General features: G+C 45.9%; 1 protein-coding gene across 1 annotated transcript in view; it reads right to left on the reverse strand.

The window, feature by feature from the left end:
- LOC146829209 (indolethylamine N-methyltransferase-like) overlaps positions 1-17,667 on the reverse strand; it is a 243,661-nt gene that overhangs the window by 141,238 nt on the left and 84,756 nt on the right. Inside the window, exon 2 of the mRNA XM_085606446.1 lies at positions 1,389-1,596. Within this exon, the coding sequence (XP_085462572.1) occupies positions 1,389-1,596 (208 nt within the window). The remainder of the gene's footprint in view (positions 1-1,388; positions 1,597-17,667) is intronic.

Genomic DNA, 17,667 nt, shown 5'->3' on the forward strand with positions numbered 1-17,667 from the left:
GACACATCTGGGAAGATGTGTCACGTTGTAAAGCACTGCGTCACATTATATCTGCGTCATATAATGCATGCAGGGTGGGCATGCCCACGCATGAAGGCCTTGTAAAAGGACGCAGTGAAATCTACAAGATTTTGCTGCGCCACTTTTAGGATGCCACTGCATCAAAACCATATGCCTGCTTGAAGCAGGAGTAAGGAGTGACTCAGTACAGTAAGTATGGACCTCAAAATACATTGCTTGAGTTGCGTTGTGCTTGCGACACAACTTCAGCAATGCGTGACTTTAGGACCAACAGATGCATCAGACTTTCTGACGCATCTGTTAATTCTTGCGCCATGGAGCACTGTATTATAAATACAGCGCATCCATGGTGGCGCAAGGATATTTGAAGCTGGCACAAGGAAACTGCTGCTTCTATGCAGATGCGTCAATTCCTTGTAAATCTGCCCCTTCCTGTTTTTTTTCTTTTTGTATCCCTTTTCCCTCCTTTAGCAGTCAGTAGATCCAGGGATGGGGGGGATGGGATTGGGGGAGTTGGGGTTGACATATTGCAATGCATAGTGCCCTTGAGAGATGGGCCCTAAAAAGCTGATGTAACACTACATTTCCTAACCCTTCTAGTGTCGCTGATAACACCAATGAAAAGATTTAAACCATAAAAGTCATACACTGGCGTCTAATGCTCATGATTCATTTTAAGAGAGCTTACAGTAAGTGAAACTCTTTTAGAGATACTCACTCATTGTAGAGGTCCAAAATGTTGGTAGTCCAAAAAGCAAACAAATAGGAGGTTAAACGGGTCAGAACTCATTTTCTGACCCTATGCTAATACAACCATATTTTAAAATCATGCACACAGTACTCTTTCTTTAATATATGCACACCTATTGCTACTAAATAAGTGGCTATTCAAATTACCTTCTAGGCTGTTGACCTTAGTTCTCATCTAAGCAGTTCTACCTAAACAAATTAATTGACGCGTAAAATTGGCATGAAACTTCTGTATGTAGGCTTGTGTAAAGTACATAAAATAATATTAAAAACGCACACTCACTTTACAAAGGCTTTTCAAGCCTGGGCAGATTTCGGTAGGGAAAAATTAAATGTTTGCTTAAAATAAGGAAAGGTTATAAATAAAAGAAAATAATGATTTTAATGCAGGTAAAATCTGGGGTCATGGTCCGCAGCTATGCAACAAATGATTTCCAAAACTGTAGTGCGCTCTATTCTTTTTAATGCAGTGAAGATTAGCTCAAGTGCTTCCTCTAAATACCACGATGGGTACGTGTGAGGTGATTAGAAAGGCAAGAGATGAGAGTTTAACATATTACGACATCTTATTATACTGAAACCTAGGATAGCAAAAGAATTATATTCTTATATATTACCTGTTGCCTTCAAGTTTACAAGCGCATTTGAAAGAAGGTGAGTAATCACGTGCTCCAGGATCATTCTTCAGCCATTTCAGTAGATGCTGGACGTGACGTTGAGAATACGTTGTTGCGATGATTTCTTTAAAAGTTTTGCTTGCTGCGATATAAGGGTTAACCGTGGATATGTTGAGAATTCCTATGAGAAGATCTCCTTTAATACCACCTGAGTTAAAAATAATAAATTATTTTGTCAGTTGAATCAGTCACTTTACTAATACTAAATGCACTATAGGATGACTACTGTGAGATCCTTGATTAGTAACTTGGATCAGAAAAATGTATACATTCATACACAATATTTGTAACTGTTAGAAATTGGGTTTCTGGTTGCAGACATATGCACCCTGTCGAAGCAGAAACCACAATCTTTGTCAGGGTAAGTGTAGTACACACTAGAAGTTTACCCGTGCTCACCTTCTGGTAGCTTGGCACTAAGCAGACAGGCTTATCTAAAGAGGCATTGTGTGAAGTATTTGTGGACACACACAGTACCACAGTGAACACACCACCAAAGTAATCCACACCACTCTAGAGAATAGCCAATATTTATCTGAGTATAACAAGACAAAATGATAATTACCCAACATACACAAGTTAATTTATGAATTTTGCAAGATTAAATCAAAATGCAGTGCTTAGAAATTAATAATTCCAACTGGAGCCATCTGGTCCTACTTGACCGGGGCAAATCCAAAAGTTCAGTCTGACCGCGATGTAGTGCAGGCCGGATACTCTAGTCATGCGGACCCGCTGCCAGTACCTTGGATGCGTCGAAGCTCAGGGACGGTGTGTTGAGCAAATGAGGGGATGCGTCACTGTTGAAGGCAATTGCTCATTTCTGAAGTCGGGAAACGCCGTTGATGATTCAATGTCAACAGTGATGTGCATCGCGTTGATGCATTGATGTTGGACTGCTTGGCTGTAGGCGATGCATTGGAACAAAGCCGTGCAAGGCCGGGAATGCACCGGAGTGGTGCTTCGCTGTGTCCGATACTCGTGCAGCAGCAGTGATGCGGAGGCGCTGTGTCCGCAAAGTCAGGATGTGTTGTAAGTTTAGGTTGTTGCATCGAGCAACCGGCGAGCGGATGCCAGGGCTTTGGTGCAGGGGGTATGCAACCCATTTTGTTGGGACAAGAACAGCCCTATTCAGGGGCAAAAGCCAGCTCCTCCCTCTCACTCTAGCTCAGGAAGCCCCATCAGCCTAGTGATGGGTCATAGGGATGTGAGTAGTACACCTCATCTCCAATTGGGTGTGACCGTCTGGAGGAAATGTACAAAGCCCAGCTGTCACCCAATCCAGATGTGTATTCCAAGGACAGGCAGAAGGCACAGAATGGTCAACGTAAGGAAATGCAAACTTTTGTCACCCGAGTGGGACGGGTATGCCCAAGCGAGGGTCCCGGGCTCTCCATGCAACTGGAGTCAAGCTATCCCGGCTGATATGGGGTGAAACCCTGAAACCGGTCCTAGGATGCTTATTTCCAGTCCAGGGAGGACCTGGCCTGACAGTTCGGGCTGGACTGTTCCCATTAGCACAGGTTCAAGACTGATTTGCATATGGCTGGGATCAGACTGGAATGGCATGGTGAGCAACAAAAAAAACGATAGGCCCAGATCTCTGTACTGGGATGAATGTATGACATTGTTCTGCATTCTGTCCATCAATTGTTGTTTTTGCAACTTTCTAAAAGTGGCACTTTCAGACCTGTAATTTAAAAAACAACTTCACTAAAATATGTGTTTTTAAATTGTGAGTCCAGATACACCAAAAGTGGTACATGAAAAATGTTACAAGGCAGCTTCAATGTTAACCTATGGGAGACATAGGCCTTGCTGTAGTGAAATATGAATTTAACTACCAGGACATGTAAAACTGAAAGTTACTTGTCCTATCTTTTAAACACAGTGCAGCCTGCCCATGGGCTGGTCCAGGGCCTACTCCAGAGGTGATCTATGTGTAATAAAAAGGAGGGTTTAGGCCTGACAAATAGATTAACTTGCCCGGTCGAGATGATAGTTTCAACTGTACACACAACCTCTGCAGTGGCAGACCTGAGACATGTTTGACAGGCTACCCATGTTGGTGGCAAAATCAGTGCTGCAGGCTCACTAGCAGCATTTAATTTACAGGCCCTGGGACTTATCAGTAAATCAAATATGCCAATCATGGAGAAACCAAATGCCAATACATTTTAGATACAGAGCACATGCACTTCAGCACGGCCAGTAAAAACAAACTTCAGCACACAGTCAAAACAGGAGGTCAGAGATCAAAGGATGTGGGGAAACCACACCAAAAGATGGCAAGTTTAACATGTGCCCTCTCAAGTGGAAAGTCGGGAGAACTACCCAAACCCTTGGAAATTCACTTCACTAAGGCATGAGAACCTGGATAGACCATCAGCATTGGCATGTTCTGTTCCAGGACGGTGTTGCGCTGTAAAGTTCATTCTGTGGACGGAGATGGATCATCTCAACAGTTTAGGATTCACACCCCTCATTTGCATTAACCATCTGAGGGGCCAGTGATCTGTCTCAACATGGAAGTGAGTCCCAAACAAGCAGGGCATTAGCGTCTTCACAGCAAATGCTTTCCTTTCTATTGAGCTCCACCTCTGTTATCTTGGGAAGTAACCTCCTTCTAAAGAAGGCTACAGGTTGATCTAGGCCCCACGCCATGCTCTGAGGCATCAGTCTGCACCACAAATTCTTAGGAGGAGTCAGGTTCCTTGAGCACGGGCGCCGTGTACATGGGCTACTTCAAGGTGTCAAATCGGTCTGGCACACCTCTGTCCAGACTACTTGACATGGCTGCTTTTTGGAAGTCAGTCTGTCAAGGGGGCGCAATGGTGCCATATCCCTTGATGAATCTCCTGCAATAGCCATTGAGCTTTAAGAAGGCTCTCACTTCTGTCTAGGTCAAAGCCAGAATGGAGTCAATTAGTGGTTGTAGGGGATGCACCTTGCCGCCCCTACTGGGTGTCTCAAGCAAACCATAGAACCCATCACTATCTGGTACTTACTAGCCTTGATAGTGAGGCCTACACTCTGCAGTTCCCTCAGCACTTCCTGGAGGTGGTACAAATGGCTCTCCCAACTGGAGCTGAAAGCTGTAATGTCGTCAAGGTATGCAACATTGACATTTTCCAACCCAGCCAGGACCTGGTTGACCAACATCTGGAAGGTAGCAGGGAGGGGCGTTCTTCAACCCAAAAGGCAAGACAAGTAGCTGGTATTGCTCTTCTAGCATTGAGAACGCTGACCTGTCAGGTGTGGTAAACTGGGCAAGATGGCAGACTGTTTCTACGGCCGCTCTGATGGGAGACCCAAGATCCGCATTCACCCACCATGTTCTGCAACCGGGGAGCCCCGGCTTTGGCCGTATCAAAGTATAGAAACCGGTGCAGCACCAATTGAAACTTTCTCTGTGCTCCTCCGAATGTGTGGAGGTCACCTGCCGTGCTGGACCTCTCTGGGCCTGTGGAACCTGCTGTGCACCCTTGTGCCCATGGCGAGGGGGGCCCAGGTGGCAGCATGGACTGAGGCGAATGGTGGATGCCTCTGAAGCCGACTGGCTGGAGGGGAAATGCTGGAGGATTGCCTGCACTCTGTTCTGCTGTCCGTGAGCAAGATTTGAGCCAGAGCAGAGGACCAGGTGTGGCAGACCTGATGCTCGGGAGCGGTAAGGCCGTCTGCTGGCTGCCATGAGTATTGATGGGTGAAGGGGGCTTGGCAGCCACAGGCAATTATTAATTACCCTCCCCATCCTCCTTCTGCATTTATATGCAGACGCCAGCCCTGATCTAATCTGCCTTGGGTAGTTTACTGGAGCGGAGATGACTGGAGCCGGCAGACCTGTGCGATCGCTCTGAGGCCTGGATAGCCTGAGGTGCCCGCCTGAGATCTGTAAGAAGATATGTGACTGCGGCCCATTGGGGCTGATGAGAGGGACCTGTAAGGCCCATCCAGCATGCTGGGGTGAAAGGCTAGCATGCAGAGGATATCCCAGGCTTCAAACCCCCAGCCTGCATCAGTGGACATTGTATTGGAAAGCCTGGAACCCGGCCGTACTTGACGCCCAGTGAAGTTCATCCTTAAGGGAGTGGAAGGAGAAGAGAGACTTCATTGATGTGGCATCGAGACTGCTTGTGCCCCATACCGCATGGCATTAGGGATGGGTGGGTCCTTCTGTGGAGCTTGCCAGACTCGAGGTGCGGCCTGAGTAGGAGTCCACTAATGGTGGTGGTGTGAAGATCAATATAGAGTGTAGACCCATGGATCTATATCGCAAAGGTACACTAGACATTGGCATACCATGCCCAGTTAGCTCCTCCTTTGGGGCCTGGGCCACCTTCTTCTACGGGCCTGCTTATGCCGCCCCACTGGCTAGACTGTAGTGGAACTGGGGGCCTGATGGGTCCATCACAATTTTTCACCCTATCGTCTCGAAATCCCTGTCGCAGATGGACTCGTGACCAGGTGCCATATTGGACACCATGCAGTGACTGGTCATGGGGCACAGAGGAGGAGCAGGGCCACAGAGATGGGGCGTCAGAGCACCACCATCATGGGTTGCCCAGAACAAGACCTGGTATCGGATACATCATCAGTGGCACACACGGATCTTAAAATGGACAAAATACTAGAAGCCGTTGTAGATACTAGGCAGGAACAACGCACCAGAGTCAATGCACTGGTGATCGAAATGGGTCTACTGCAGGAGGATCAACGAAAACTAGCAGATCGCATCACTCATGCCTAATCCGCAATAGTGGATATTCGCGCAACCATGAAGGATCCGGTGGAACAGGTTCACTGACTCACCTCTAGGATCTAGGAGCTAGAAGCTAGGTTGGAGGCCCCGGAAGGGTGTTTGAGCCAATAAATTCTCTGCATAGTGGGCTTCCCAGAAGGGGCACAAGACACAGATCCTGTGAAATTCTTCGAAGCCTGGCTGCTACCGCAGGTGGCCTTAGGTAAACTGTCCCCACACTTTCTAGTGAAACAAGCCCACTGAGTTCTAACGCTATGACCATAAGCGGGAGCCCCCCTAGGCCTGTAGGTGCCTGAATAATGAAGTATAAGGAAAAGGAGTCTCTCTTGCAGGCATCCCAGACAATTGCAACACTGCATTATGAAAATGTGTGTTCATTTTTCCCAGATTACACCAAGAGTGGCGCAGGACCTGTGTCGCAAGGCTTATAACACTGGTGGAACTGGGATCTAGGCGGCTCTTACCCCAGAACTGGCAAAGGAGGAGCAGGCTCAGGCACTGACGACCGCAATCACATTATGGGCAGACCGGTGTTCAGCGCCTTCTCACACCCCAGACGAAGGCATCTTTGACATAGAATCTACCCATTCCGCCAATAGTATGTCCTCAGTCGTTCTACCAGATGTGATGCCACAAACAGGGGAGGAAATCTTGTGATGGACATCGTGAAAGGTCACCATGATTTGCCTTGGGTAGCTTGTCCCTGGAGGCAGTACTTTTTGTTATTTACTTGTCACCAACTGTGAAGCAACAGGCCTCCCTGACAAGCACTGTTCAAGAGAACTTGCAGTCGGCCCAGATGCGGAGTTGGCTATAGACAACCTAGCTACCCCCTTCGTCTGGCTCCTAGGCGATAACAATGCATGTCAGTGCACATTCAGGAGGGCCCATTTATGGGAACGTTTTTTAATTGTTTGAGTACGTGTTCTGGGGTCACCCTGGGATGGGAGTTGGGGGTTCTACTTTTACAATTTACAGAGTCATGGGGGGTGCCATTCTCTTCTTTACACAGAATGTACTTCATGGGTCCGGCTGTGGGGACTTGGTCATGTGGTCTGAGGTTCCCACTTGGGAAGAGGTGTGGTGCAGCGGCCAGGGCGGCTGACTCAGAACACGGGGGCTCATGGTTCGATCCCCGGTGACAGACTAACCCAGCACCATGAGACTCTGGGCAATAGCTCGCTTAATCTTCCAGACGGCCCCCAGCACCGGGACACCTCTCAGGAGGTAGCTGTGTCCTTTACAAATGCTGGCATTTCATTTCATTTTCACTTAGGTCCATCTTCTGATAGTAGCAGAAAAATGGCAAATCTTAGTATAATAACGTGGAATGTCTGGGATATGGTCACCACATGGAAGAGGCACGCAGTTCAACAATACCTGAAAAGGAGGGGAGCACATATTGCACTATTGCAGGAGACCCATGTTAAGGAAGGGTAGAATGTCCACCTTCAAAAACGCTGGTGGGGACAATGCTTTTCCACCACATAATCCAGATTTGCCCGAGGAGCACGGGTTTGGGTCTGGCCGGTAGTACCCTTTGTGCATATGGCAACTGAAATTGACCCAGAGGGACATTATGTGTTGGTTGAGGGGCAACTACATGTCAGACCTGTCCTGTTGAGGTGTATATCTGCTCCCAATTTAGCGCAACTGTAGTTCCTATCATGTCTATCCACTACACTCAAAAGATGCGCCCACATACAGGGGATTTCAACTGTGTGATTGATCCACAGCTGGATTGTTCCCATCCGCCGTAACCAACTTCCCCAGTGGTGACGGCTGCTGCTCATCTCTACCAGTGGCTCCAACATTAGTTCCTAACTAGGCTGTTGGCCGTCACAGAGTATTTAGCGAAGACCTTTTCCGATCACAACCTGCTGCAAGTAACCTTTGAGTGGGGAGTATTGCAGTCACCGGTCCTACAATCTGCCATGTTCGAGAAACAGTTATTTTGGGATACAACCGGTGAGACATTGCTTAAATACCTGGCCAAAAATTGGGGCACATCCACTTCCAAACTCAGACTAAGATGTACTAAAAATTGTACTCAGAGGTCATTGCATCCGTGCAGTTGTGGGGGTGAGGGCAGACCTATAGAAGGACTTGGTGCACATTGAGATGTGCCTGGTGGAGCTGGAGGCAGCAGCGCTGTCTGATCATGGAGGTAAGGTGCCTTAACAGAGGTGCTGGGAAGGCACGCCCAAGTGACCGAGCAGTCATGTTGTCTTGAGTCCCATGCCTACCAGGCAAAAAGGCATGTGGAGGGATATAAATATGGCAGTATGTTTTTATGGCTTTTATGGAGCGCTACTCCAATCACATCGATCCCGATGGTCAGGATAACCCTGGCGAAGGTAGACACAAATCAGGTAGATATACATAAAGCATTCACCGCTCATTACCAAGCCCTATATGATCCTCCCTTCATTGATCAGCAGGATGCCATACTAAACTTCCATGTCTCCATGACATTACCTACAATTGACCCATTGAATAGAGAAGAGCACAACATACCAATCACATTACAGGCGATTCAAGGAGCTATCAGGGGCGGGGTGACCAATAAGACTCTGGGGTTGTATGGGTTTTAATCAAATTCTATAAGGTGTATGAGCAACACTTAGCTCTAAATTTACTGGAGCTGTACCAAACAGAAGTCTGGCTCTTGCCCACAATCTGGGAGTCCTTGTTAGTGTCCCTCCCGAAACCCGGTAAGAACCCCCTGGAGTTATCTTCCCACTGTCTATGCTGGGGTCTGATTATAAGATCCTGAAAAAAGTTGTAGGGAGCAGACTCTACGAGCATATGCCACGACTAGTGCACCCAGACCAAAATGGTTCCGTGCCAGGAGTGGCAGGAGAGGACCAGTGGGCTGGACCAAGGACTGTTGGACTGCTGGACCCTTGGGTATGTGTACTATTTTCTCAGAGGGCAATGAAGATATACTGTCATCATCTGTGCTGGGCTCAGCCCTCTTGGCTTTCAAATCCAGCACTCTCAAGCTCAGCTCCTGAGCTAAAATCGTTTTCTTCTCCATAGCCAGTTTCTATTCCTCCATTTCCACTCTGAGTTTTGTAGCTCCAACTTGAGCTTCCTTTCTTCCCACCTGTTCTCCAGCTCCTTTTGGGTCAGGTCTTTAGAGGAAACACTTATGCCTTCCCTGGAGGGGGCTTCATCTTCATTCAGAATGCCCTCCCTCCCCGCAGGCGTACTTGGGTTCTCCAGCAACCCCAGATGCAGACTTTGCTCCTCATCATCCACAATATCATCCTCTCCTTTGGGTTCACAGCTGCATCCCTAGCTACCAGCCAGGTCCCCAGCACCCTTTACAGCTCCTCTATTTCAGTAAGCCCTTTAAAAGAACACTTGAAATCCCTGCAAAAACCTTTGAGCTGGGACACCATGTAGGTTTCCAACGTCTACTTCTCAAACTCCAATACTACAGGTACAGCTGTTGGCTCTCCAGATTGACATGACTGTTGAGTGTTCTGAGCAGATGGTCTCAGAGGTCCAGTACTTATATCCATTTTAGCCTTTGAAGTTGGGCGATTTCAAAGAAGGGTCTTTGTAGTGCACAAGACCCTGCCTTTCCCTGCCATGGCTCCAGACTCACTACAGGGGGACTGCAACCCTTTGTGTGGGGACAGGCACAGCTCTATTCAGGTGCAAGTGTCAGCTCCTCTCCCTCACTCTAGCTCAGGAAGGCCCATCAGCCCGTGGATGGGGCATCAGGATGTGAGTGGCACACCTCAGCTCCTGTTGTGTGTGACTGTCTAGATGGAATGCACAATGCCCAACTGTCACCCAACCCAGAAGTGTATTCCAAAGACAGGCAGTAGGCACAGAATGATCGAAGTAAGAAAATTCCAACTTTCTAAAAGTGTCTCTTTCAGACCTGTAATTTCTAAATCAACTTCACTAAAGATGCGCTTTTAAACTGCGAGTTCAGAAACACCAAACCTAAGGAGTGATTATGATGGGGGGGTGGATCGCCACCGCCGGGCCAGCGGTGGCGTTCTGCCCGCCATCTCAACCTGATTTACCCCCAACCCTATTATTATGACAGGGGTATTGTTCTGATTGCCGGCCAGGTGGAATTGGGCCTCAATTTGGTGGCGGTGCCTAGCAGGCACCCCCATCCATATTAGGATGGGTGTGAATCAAGGCCTTTCCATGGCAGCGTTGCCGCCATGGAAAGGCTGGCGGGGATTCACTTTGGGGGGCCCGTTGCGGGCCCCCAGGGGGATGAGGGGGTTGGGGCTGCACTTGGGGGGTACCTATGGTAACCCCCTACATTGCCATGCACAAGGTGGCAGGCACCACGCAGTGCCTGCCACGTTGTGCATGGTAATGCACAACATGCCTTTTCACCATTGCGGCAGGTACTGCTTACAGCAGCACCCGCCGCAATGTTGGAAATGCAGAATGTGACCGCCATGGTGGCATCCTAATTGGCAGTGTGGGACTGCCGTACATCTGGCGGCTGGTCCCAGCACTGCGAGAATGGCGGGCGGACTAAAGTCCGCCCGCCATCCTAATGGGCCCCTTACTCTTTCTATCTGTTCCCCAATGGAAGTTACACTTGCAAAATGTAGCAAGGCAGCTCCAATGTTAACCTATTGGAGAGATAGGCCTTCCAGGAGTGAAATGCACATTTTAAAGTATTTTACTAGCTGGACATGTAAAACTGAAAAGTACACGTCCTATCTTTTAAGTACACTGCACACTGGTAATGGACTGTCCAGAGCCTACTCTAGGGGGGACCTATGTGTTATAAAAAGGAAGGTTTATGCCAAACAAATAGTTAAATTTTTAAGGTCAAGATGGCAGTTTAATCTGCACACACAGGCTCCGCAGTGGCAGACCTAATACATGTTTGGCAGGCTACTCATGTGGGTCATACAATCAGTGCTGCAGGCCCACTGGTAGCAATTGATTTACAGACTCTGGACACATGTAGTGCACTCTCGTACGGACTTATCAGTAAATCAACTATGCAATCATGGAGAAACCACATGTCTTTTCATTTTAGACACAGAGCACTTGCACTTAAGCACTGGTCATCAGTAAAATAGTGCTAAAAAGCCAGCAAAAATAAGTTTAGCACACAGTCAAAACAGGAATTCAGAGTTAATGAGAAAATCTAGGACTTTCTAAAGTACTATAGCAAAACATGTCTTCTCGCGCAATCAGAAATGATTTAAGCAGGATCAAGTTAACATTAGACTAAGAAATAAACCAAAATAATTGCCAATGCAGATGACACTATTCTGGGACTTTCCAAACATTACCCTAGTGTCAATGTACAGAGCTCCCACCCAGTAACTGATACATTATAATCCCAAAACTTCCCATGCTAACTGTTGGAATCCCAGCCGAGGTTGGTTCTAGGCTCAGAGCACAGCTTTGGTTAACAGAAGTCAGACTGGACACCAAAAAAGGAAGCTGCATTCCAGGGACCATTTCACAATCTACATGCAACTCTGAGATTTCCAGCTATCCCTTTAGGGTGCTCCAACAGAGTACCTGTTCACTGTGGTTGGATATCTACTAATTAATCTATACCTGATTGTACAACAGAAATCTGTTAGCAGCTAGTTTGCTTCCAAATGTCATTTTTCTTTGATGGTAGACATTTTACACTTTTTACTACATTATAGGTGAGGTAGTCTGAAAGTACCAGATTGGGGTCTGCCAAAATTTCAGACGGAGTTCATCAACCTATACCAACTTCATCTATGGAACATTTGCACCAACATTGTTTTTCATCAGTCAGTTAGCTTTTATTCTTAAATAGGAACAGCAGCCTGAATCTTGTTACAGCAAGTGCATGCCACGCCCAAATATTTGGTACACTCATGTTTAAGATGAACTGCTTAGTGAATGTTAAAAGTATGCCTTTCAACATGCGACAAAGTTTTACTTTGACATGTGCTTGCTGCAACATCACAAGACAGCAGTGCAGGTTTATAAAGGCCATCACATAGACATGTTTTTGGACTCACTCATGGAGGTGTGTGAGTCTGCACTAAAGATGAGATATTACATTGAACGTTTATTCTACTGGTGCGCTTCCTGTCTAATGTACTGTGAATTTATCTGAAAGTCAAATTAGCTGATTGAGGGTTGGCATTCATTTTTATAGCTTTTAGGGGTCAGAGCACATGAACTAGGAGAGGTTAGTCAGCCTTTCAGTAAAGTGAGTTCAAGTATGTCAGAAAATCTAGCCCCCAAAAAACAAAAAATCTGTGTAAACGATGCAAAAACTAATTACATAAATGGGTGTGTGTTCATTATCAACTACATACTTTCATGAGTCACCAAGCTTTTTTGTTTTCCAGGACACAGTCTAAATTTGTATAGGTGCTGAGAGTTGCACAACCTATAAGACAAAAAAAGAGGAGGGTCTATAAAATGCTGTCCACAAATCTACTAATGCAGAATCCCCACCTCCACCTCTCCTATCTTTTCTATGGGGAGGTCTTCACACATGTAAGTTTACTACTTAGGGCCTTATTTCGATGCCTTTGTGGATACGGGTCCGACCGACATCCGGTCGGCAGTCCCAAACGCTGAATTGTGATGCGATCGCACATGTGGCTTCATTGCGAAGTGTGTCGGAAAGCATTCAGACTGCCTCTTTGTCGGAATTGGTTCTGACCGACTTGGGTTTGGCGAGTCCGACCAACTAATTACAATGTTTGCGAACAACGTTCAGTCGGACTCTCATTGACTTCAATGGCAGCCAGTGTTCCGACCGACAACACAGGCTCCCATTGGAAAAAGGGGTGGTTCAGGAAAGCCTTGCACACTGTCATTGGCACTCCATGGTGCCTGCCACACTGTGGATGGTTGTAAAGAGGGTTCCCATAGGTACCCCCATGGATCCTAACCGGAAGCCTCCGGGTGAAGGGGGGCCTGTTACGGGCCCCCAAAGTCAGTTTCCAACAGCCGTTTCATGTCGAACAGACCGATTCGGAAAGGCTGTCTGAATCCGCCATCACAATGCGTCAGTCAGATACACTGTCCGTAGACCTGTACGATTCGACTCCAACCAACTCCGAATGCCGGTCAGAACCGAGTCGGAAAGACCGAAGTTACCTTCTATTGTAATCAGTGGGTCAGAGATATGTTTCCGAGTCGGTCAGAAACATGGGTTCCGCCACAGGTTAGGAAAATCTGAATGCCGTTCTGAGCATTTCTGACCAACATCGCAATGAGGCCCATGGTGCGGTCACAAAAACCCTTTACTGTATGGGAGCTGATGCTGAGGTCAGAAACCGAATGCAGCACAAGCTCCCATACAGAAAAGAGAGTTTCTTTTCATCCCTGAAACGCCGTGGCACACATGGTGCAGGGAATGACGGAGGGGTACCTATGGCCCCCAACCAGAGGCCGCTGGCTGAAGGGGGCCCTTCTAGGGGCCCCCAAGTTGATCTCCAACAGGCTTTCCATGTAAGAAATCCGGGCATGGAAACCCTGCCAGAAACCAACCTTGTAATCTAGATGGCGTAAAACGCCATCCATAGGGATTACGTGCCCGTTCCGACTGGTAGATGGGCTCCTTGAGCCCGTCAAAAGGTTGCCTGAATGTCCGGCCAGTTTCAAAACCAACAGCCTCCATTGTAATGAGGCTGTCGGATTTGGAACCGTGATGAGGCCCTTAATAGTAATTGTGGGAATGTCTAGGGGAGTGGCTAGAAAAGGGGGCATGCATACTTCTAAATTGGTGGGTTTTGGGGAGGAGTAAATAGTGGATAGTTAGAGAGGAGTTTGGGAGGGACACACACCCATCCACAAGAGAGTAAGCCTATTGCTACTCACAGGCTGCACTTCTAAAGTTACTACAGCCAAAACTGTAGTAAATTCGTCCAACTAAGTCCAGCACCACTCATGGCGAACCATTGTCACTGCAACACCTTTCTCAAAAAACAATGGAGGGAGGGCATGGTCTGGTCACGGACGAAGATGGCCGCCTAACTTGCAAGCTCCGCTGTGAGGGGGCGCTTCAGACGGAGACGGCGGCCACTTTATGCATGACCCGAGGCATAATTTCGGCGTCTCAGGTGTTCTGATGAACCTAGGAAGCAGATGAGCTGTTTTTTCGGATTGCCGGCGGCGTGGTTCGTGAACAACGGGAGCTGCACACTCTCAGTAACGCTGGGCCTGAGAATATGCCTGCAGCCTCGACTCTGGAGTTCCGGAGGTCCCCGTACTCAACGTTCCATTGTTTCTAATCAAGTCCCCGGCTTCTCTGTGACGCAGTTCAGCCTGTGCACTGGATGACGTTGTTGGTCGACGACAGCGTTGCTTTCTGTCAGGTTCCATACAGCCTGAATATTGCAAAAGCCTCAGCATCAGCAGCTTTGAAGCGGGTGAGTGCTATGCCCGCTCTTTAAGCTGACATTTTAATCCTTTGATGGGCAAGGCAGAGTGTTTCTTTTGAGGAGACAACACATATTTTTTGTCTCAGCCTTGGAAGACTTGAAGTAGCACACTTTTGCTGACTGACGTCCAAAATCACTGTCTTCTTCCACTCAGGCGGACTTGAGCCTTTGGTGAAGTGACTAAATTAAAACTTTACTCTTGTTGCTAAAGCCCACGGATCCGGTTGGAATCAATGAATGACAGGTTTTGTGTTATGGTTGAATTATACAGCTACTACACCATTTTACATTTTAGCTCCCAAATTCAACGACTTTATTGAAACGCTCAGGAGGTTTTTCAGTTTCCACACACAATTATTGTCTGAGCGGCCACTTCAATTTAAGAGACACTAGAGTCGTCCTCAATTCTCCTAAGTCAACTACCACAAAACACTTGTCATACCATCTATACATTTTCAGAATTGTACCCTGGTGCCTGACAAGTAGATTAAAAGGACAATATTCAAAGTAGAACTGAGCCATTGAGAGTTTGATAATTTTAAGCAATGAATTATATGTGATTCTGTCACCTCTTTGTTTTTTATCTGCATAGACTCGGTACATTTTCCTGTGACTTTTAAAAGACAACAGTCAAAATGTCTACTGCCAAGCATGGAAGTAATCCTTCTAAACAACTCCTTTTTGCGGATGTACTTAAACAGTCACAAAACATGTCTGCAAAAAGTACTCCTTCTACAGCAGAAGGCTCACTACAGATTAACTCAACCATGCAAGGAGAAATGTAGTATGTGGTCCATAGGGCCCGATTCACAGAACTAACTTAAGACAAAATCCTAAACTTACTACCATTTTGGTATTCACAGAGGGCACTTACTCATTTTGGTATTCATAGAAGGCACTTACTCATTTTGGTATTCACAGAAGGCACTTACTCATTGATGAGTAAGTGCTTTCTGTGAATACCAAAATGAGTAAGTGCTTTCGGTGAATACCAAAATGAGTAAATGGTAGTAAGTTTAGGATTTTGTCTTAAGTTAGTTCCGTGAATCCGACCCTATGAACCACATACTACAATAAATTTCTGCTGTCAGTCGACAGGAATGGATTCAAATATATACTCTTTAGCAGCAGAAGCTAAAGCTATACAAGTAGACATCGCAGGATTTCATGCAAAAACAGAAGGGCTTGACCAGAGGTTAACAGTCATGGAGACACGCCTAGAATCGATACAAAGCAGCGACCAAGAGCTATTATTTCTTTGTAGTTAGCTGATTGATTTGGAAGATCGAAGTAAGAGGGATAATGTTTGGTTTTTCGTAAAAAATAGAAGGTCCAAATGCTAGAACATTCCTCCAAAATATTCCTCCAAATTTAGTTTTTATCCTCCACTTGAGATACAGCATGCAAATCACATTGGTCCACTACGCAAAAAATCTACAGTATACTCACGTCCTCTTATTGCTTGCTTTTTAATACATGAGCAGACCAGACAGCTATTAATATCTGCACTCACTCATGGTCCATTCACATATGATGGGCATGAAATTCGCATTGCAGCTGACTTTTCTAGCGAGACTAAAGATCGTCGCAAGGCATTCCTCTCTTTGAGACATCAATTACGCCAAATGGACATTAAGTACGGTCTTTTCGATCCTGCCCACTACCGCATCTCCAAAGATGAAATCTCCAAAGATTTCTATGACCCAGAAGACCTCCGTCTATTTATAGACCGTTGGAAGCTGCAAGATATGGAAACTCAGCACTCTACCCCAGAATTAACACAACCCAGCTCCTCAATGCAAGCATTGAGCAACGCACAACGGAATATTAACAGTACTCGACAGCGAGGCAGAGATCTCGAAAGAACCATTTGAAGTCATGAAGACAAGACTTTAGCCCTCCAAACTGTATCTACCTTTACTAAGGAGCAACATAGTGATGAATCCCGCTCCCCCTCAAAATCTATTTTGAAGCAGAATGTGGATGAATTAGAACTTTTTTGTCAAATTCATAGCTGTGTTCACACTTATTTCCTTCTAGGCAAATGATCGAGCTCAATGAACTAAAAATATCAAGAAGAATGAAGATGCCCAGTCACGGGATAGCTGAGTATTATATACGTTGATACGTTCATCTGTTTTTATTATATCTGTTCTAATTATATTTATTAAAATAATCGCATCAACCTTGACAAACAGGTTTATTATTTTGTTTATTTCAACAGCAACATACATAATAGATGTCCTTCATATTTATTAATGGGTCTTATGAAAGTCGTTGCCACAGATTTACATGAAGTAATTAATATTATTGCGGACAATTCACTCTCTTTTATCTTGATTGTATTGTTTACATGCATGTAACTGCTTTTAGCTCAATAGTTCAATAAAATGTTTTAATATTATAACATAATGCTACTTTTTTTTGTCAATAATAATACACACTCTGTTTTATGCATCATAATTGCCCTTTTGGTTTTATATTTATTAATCATTGTCCCGCTCTCCCAATGGAGTCCTGCCTCGTAGCGATGCTCCAAAGTGTATGGACCTCTGGTTAAAAGTTTGAGATGCCCTGTGCCATTTAATAATTGGCACTCCTTCCTCCCTATTATCCCTCATTGTCCTTCTCCTTATTCACAACCTTTCCCTTTCTCCATTTAACAATTTACATTACGTATCATCCTTTTTGCTGATACAGATCCAGCTCCATACATCTACATCCTCTTCGATTAACAATTATCATTACTCTTTTGGTTAACTAATTATTAATCTAATTCCTGTTAGGACCAGGGTTTCCATTAATATCCACTCCCTTTCCCCTCCTCTCTCTCCTCACTCCTTCTTTATCTTCTCTTTCACATATTTCTCTTTTTCCCTTTTCACATACCTAAGAAACCCTCACAAATTCTTTCAACATAGTGTGACACACTCTGACACTTATAATAACCACTCACCACTGGTTATCTCCCTGTCTTTGTTTGGCATGGTTATCTCACATGGCCTTCGTGTAGTAACATGAAATGTTTATGGATTAACACACTACATTAAAAGGAAAAAAATACTCTCTT

This window comes from Triturus cristatus, chromosome 5_2 (genome assembly GCF_964204655.1).
Source record: "Triturus cristatus chromosome 5_2, aTriCri1.1, whole genome shotgun sequence".
Classification (NCBI taxonomy): domain Eukaryota; kingdom Metazoa; phylum Chordata; class Amphibia; order Caudata; family Salamandridae; genus Triturus; species Triturus cristatus.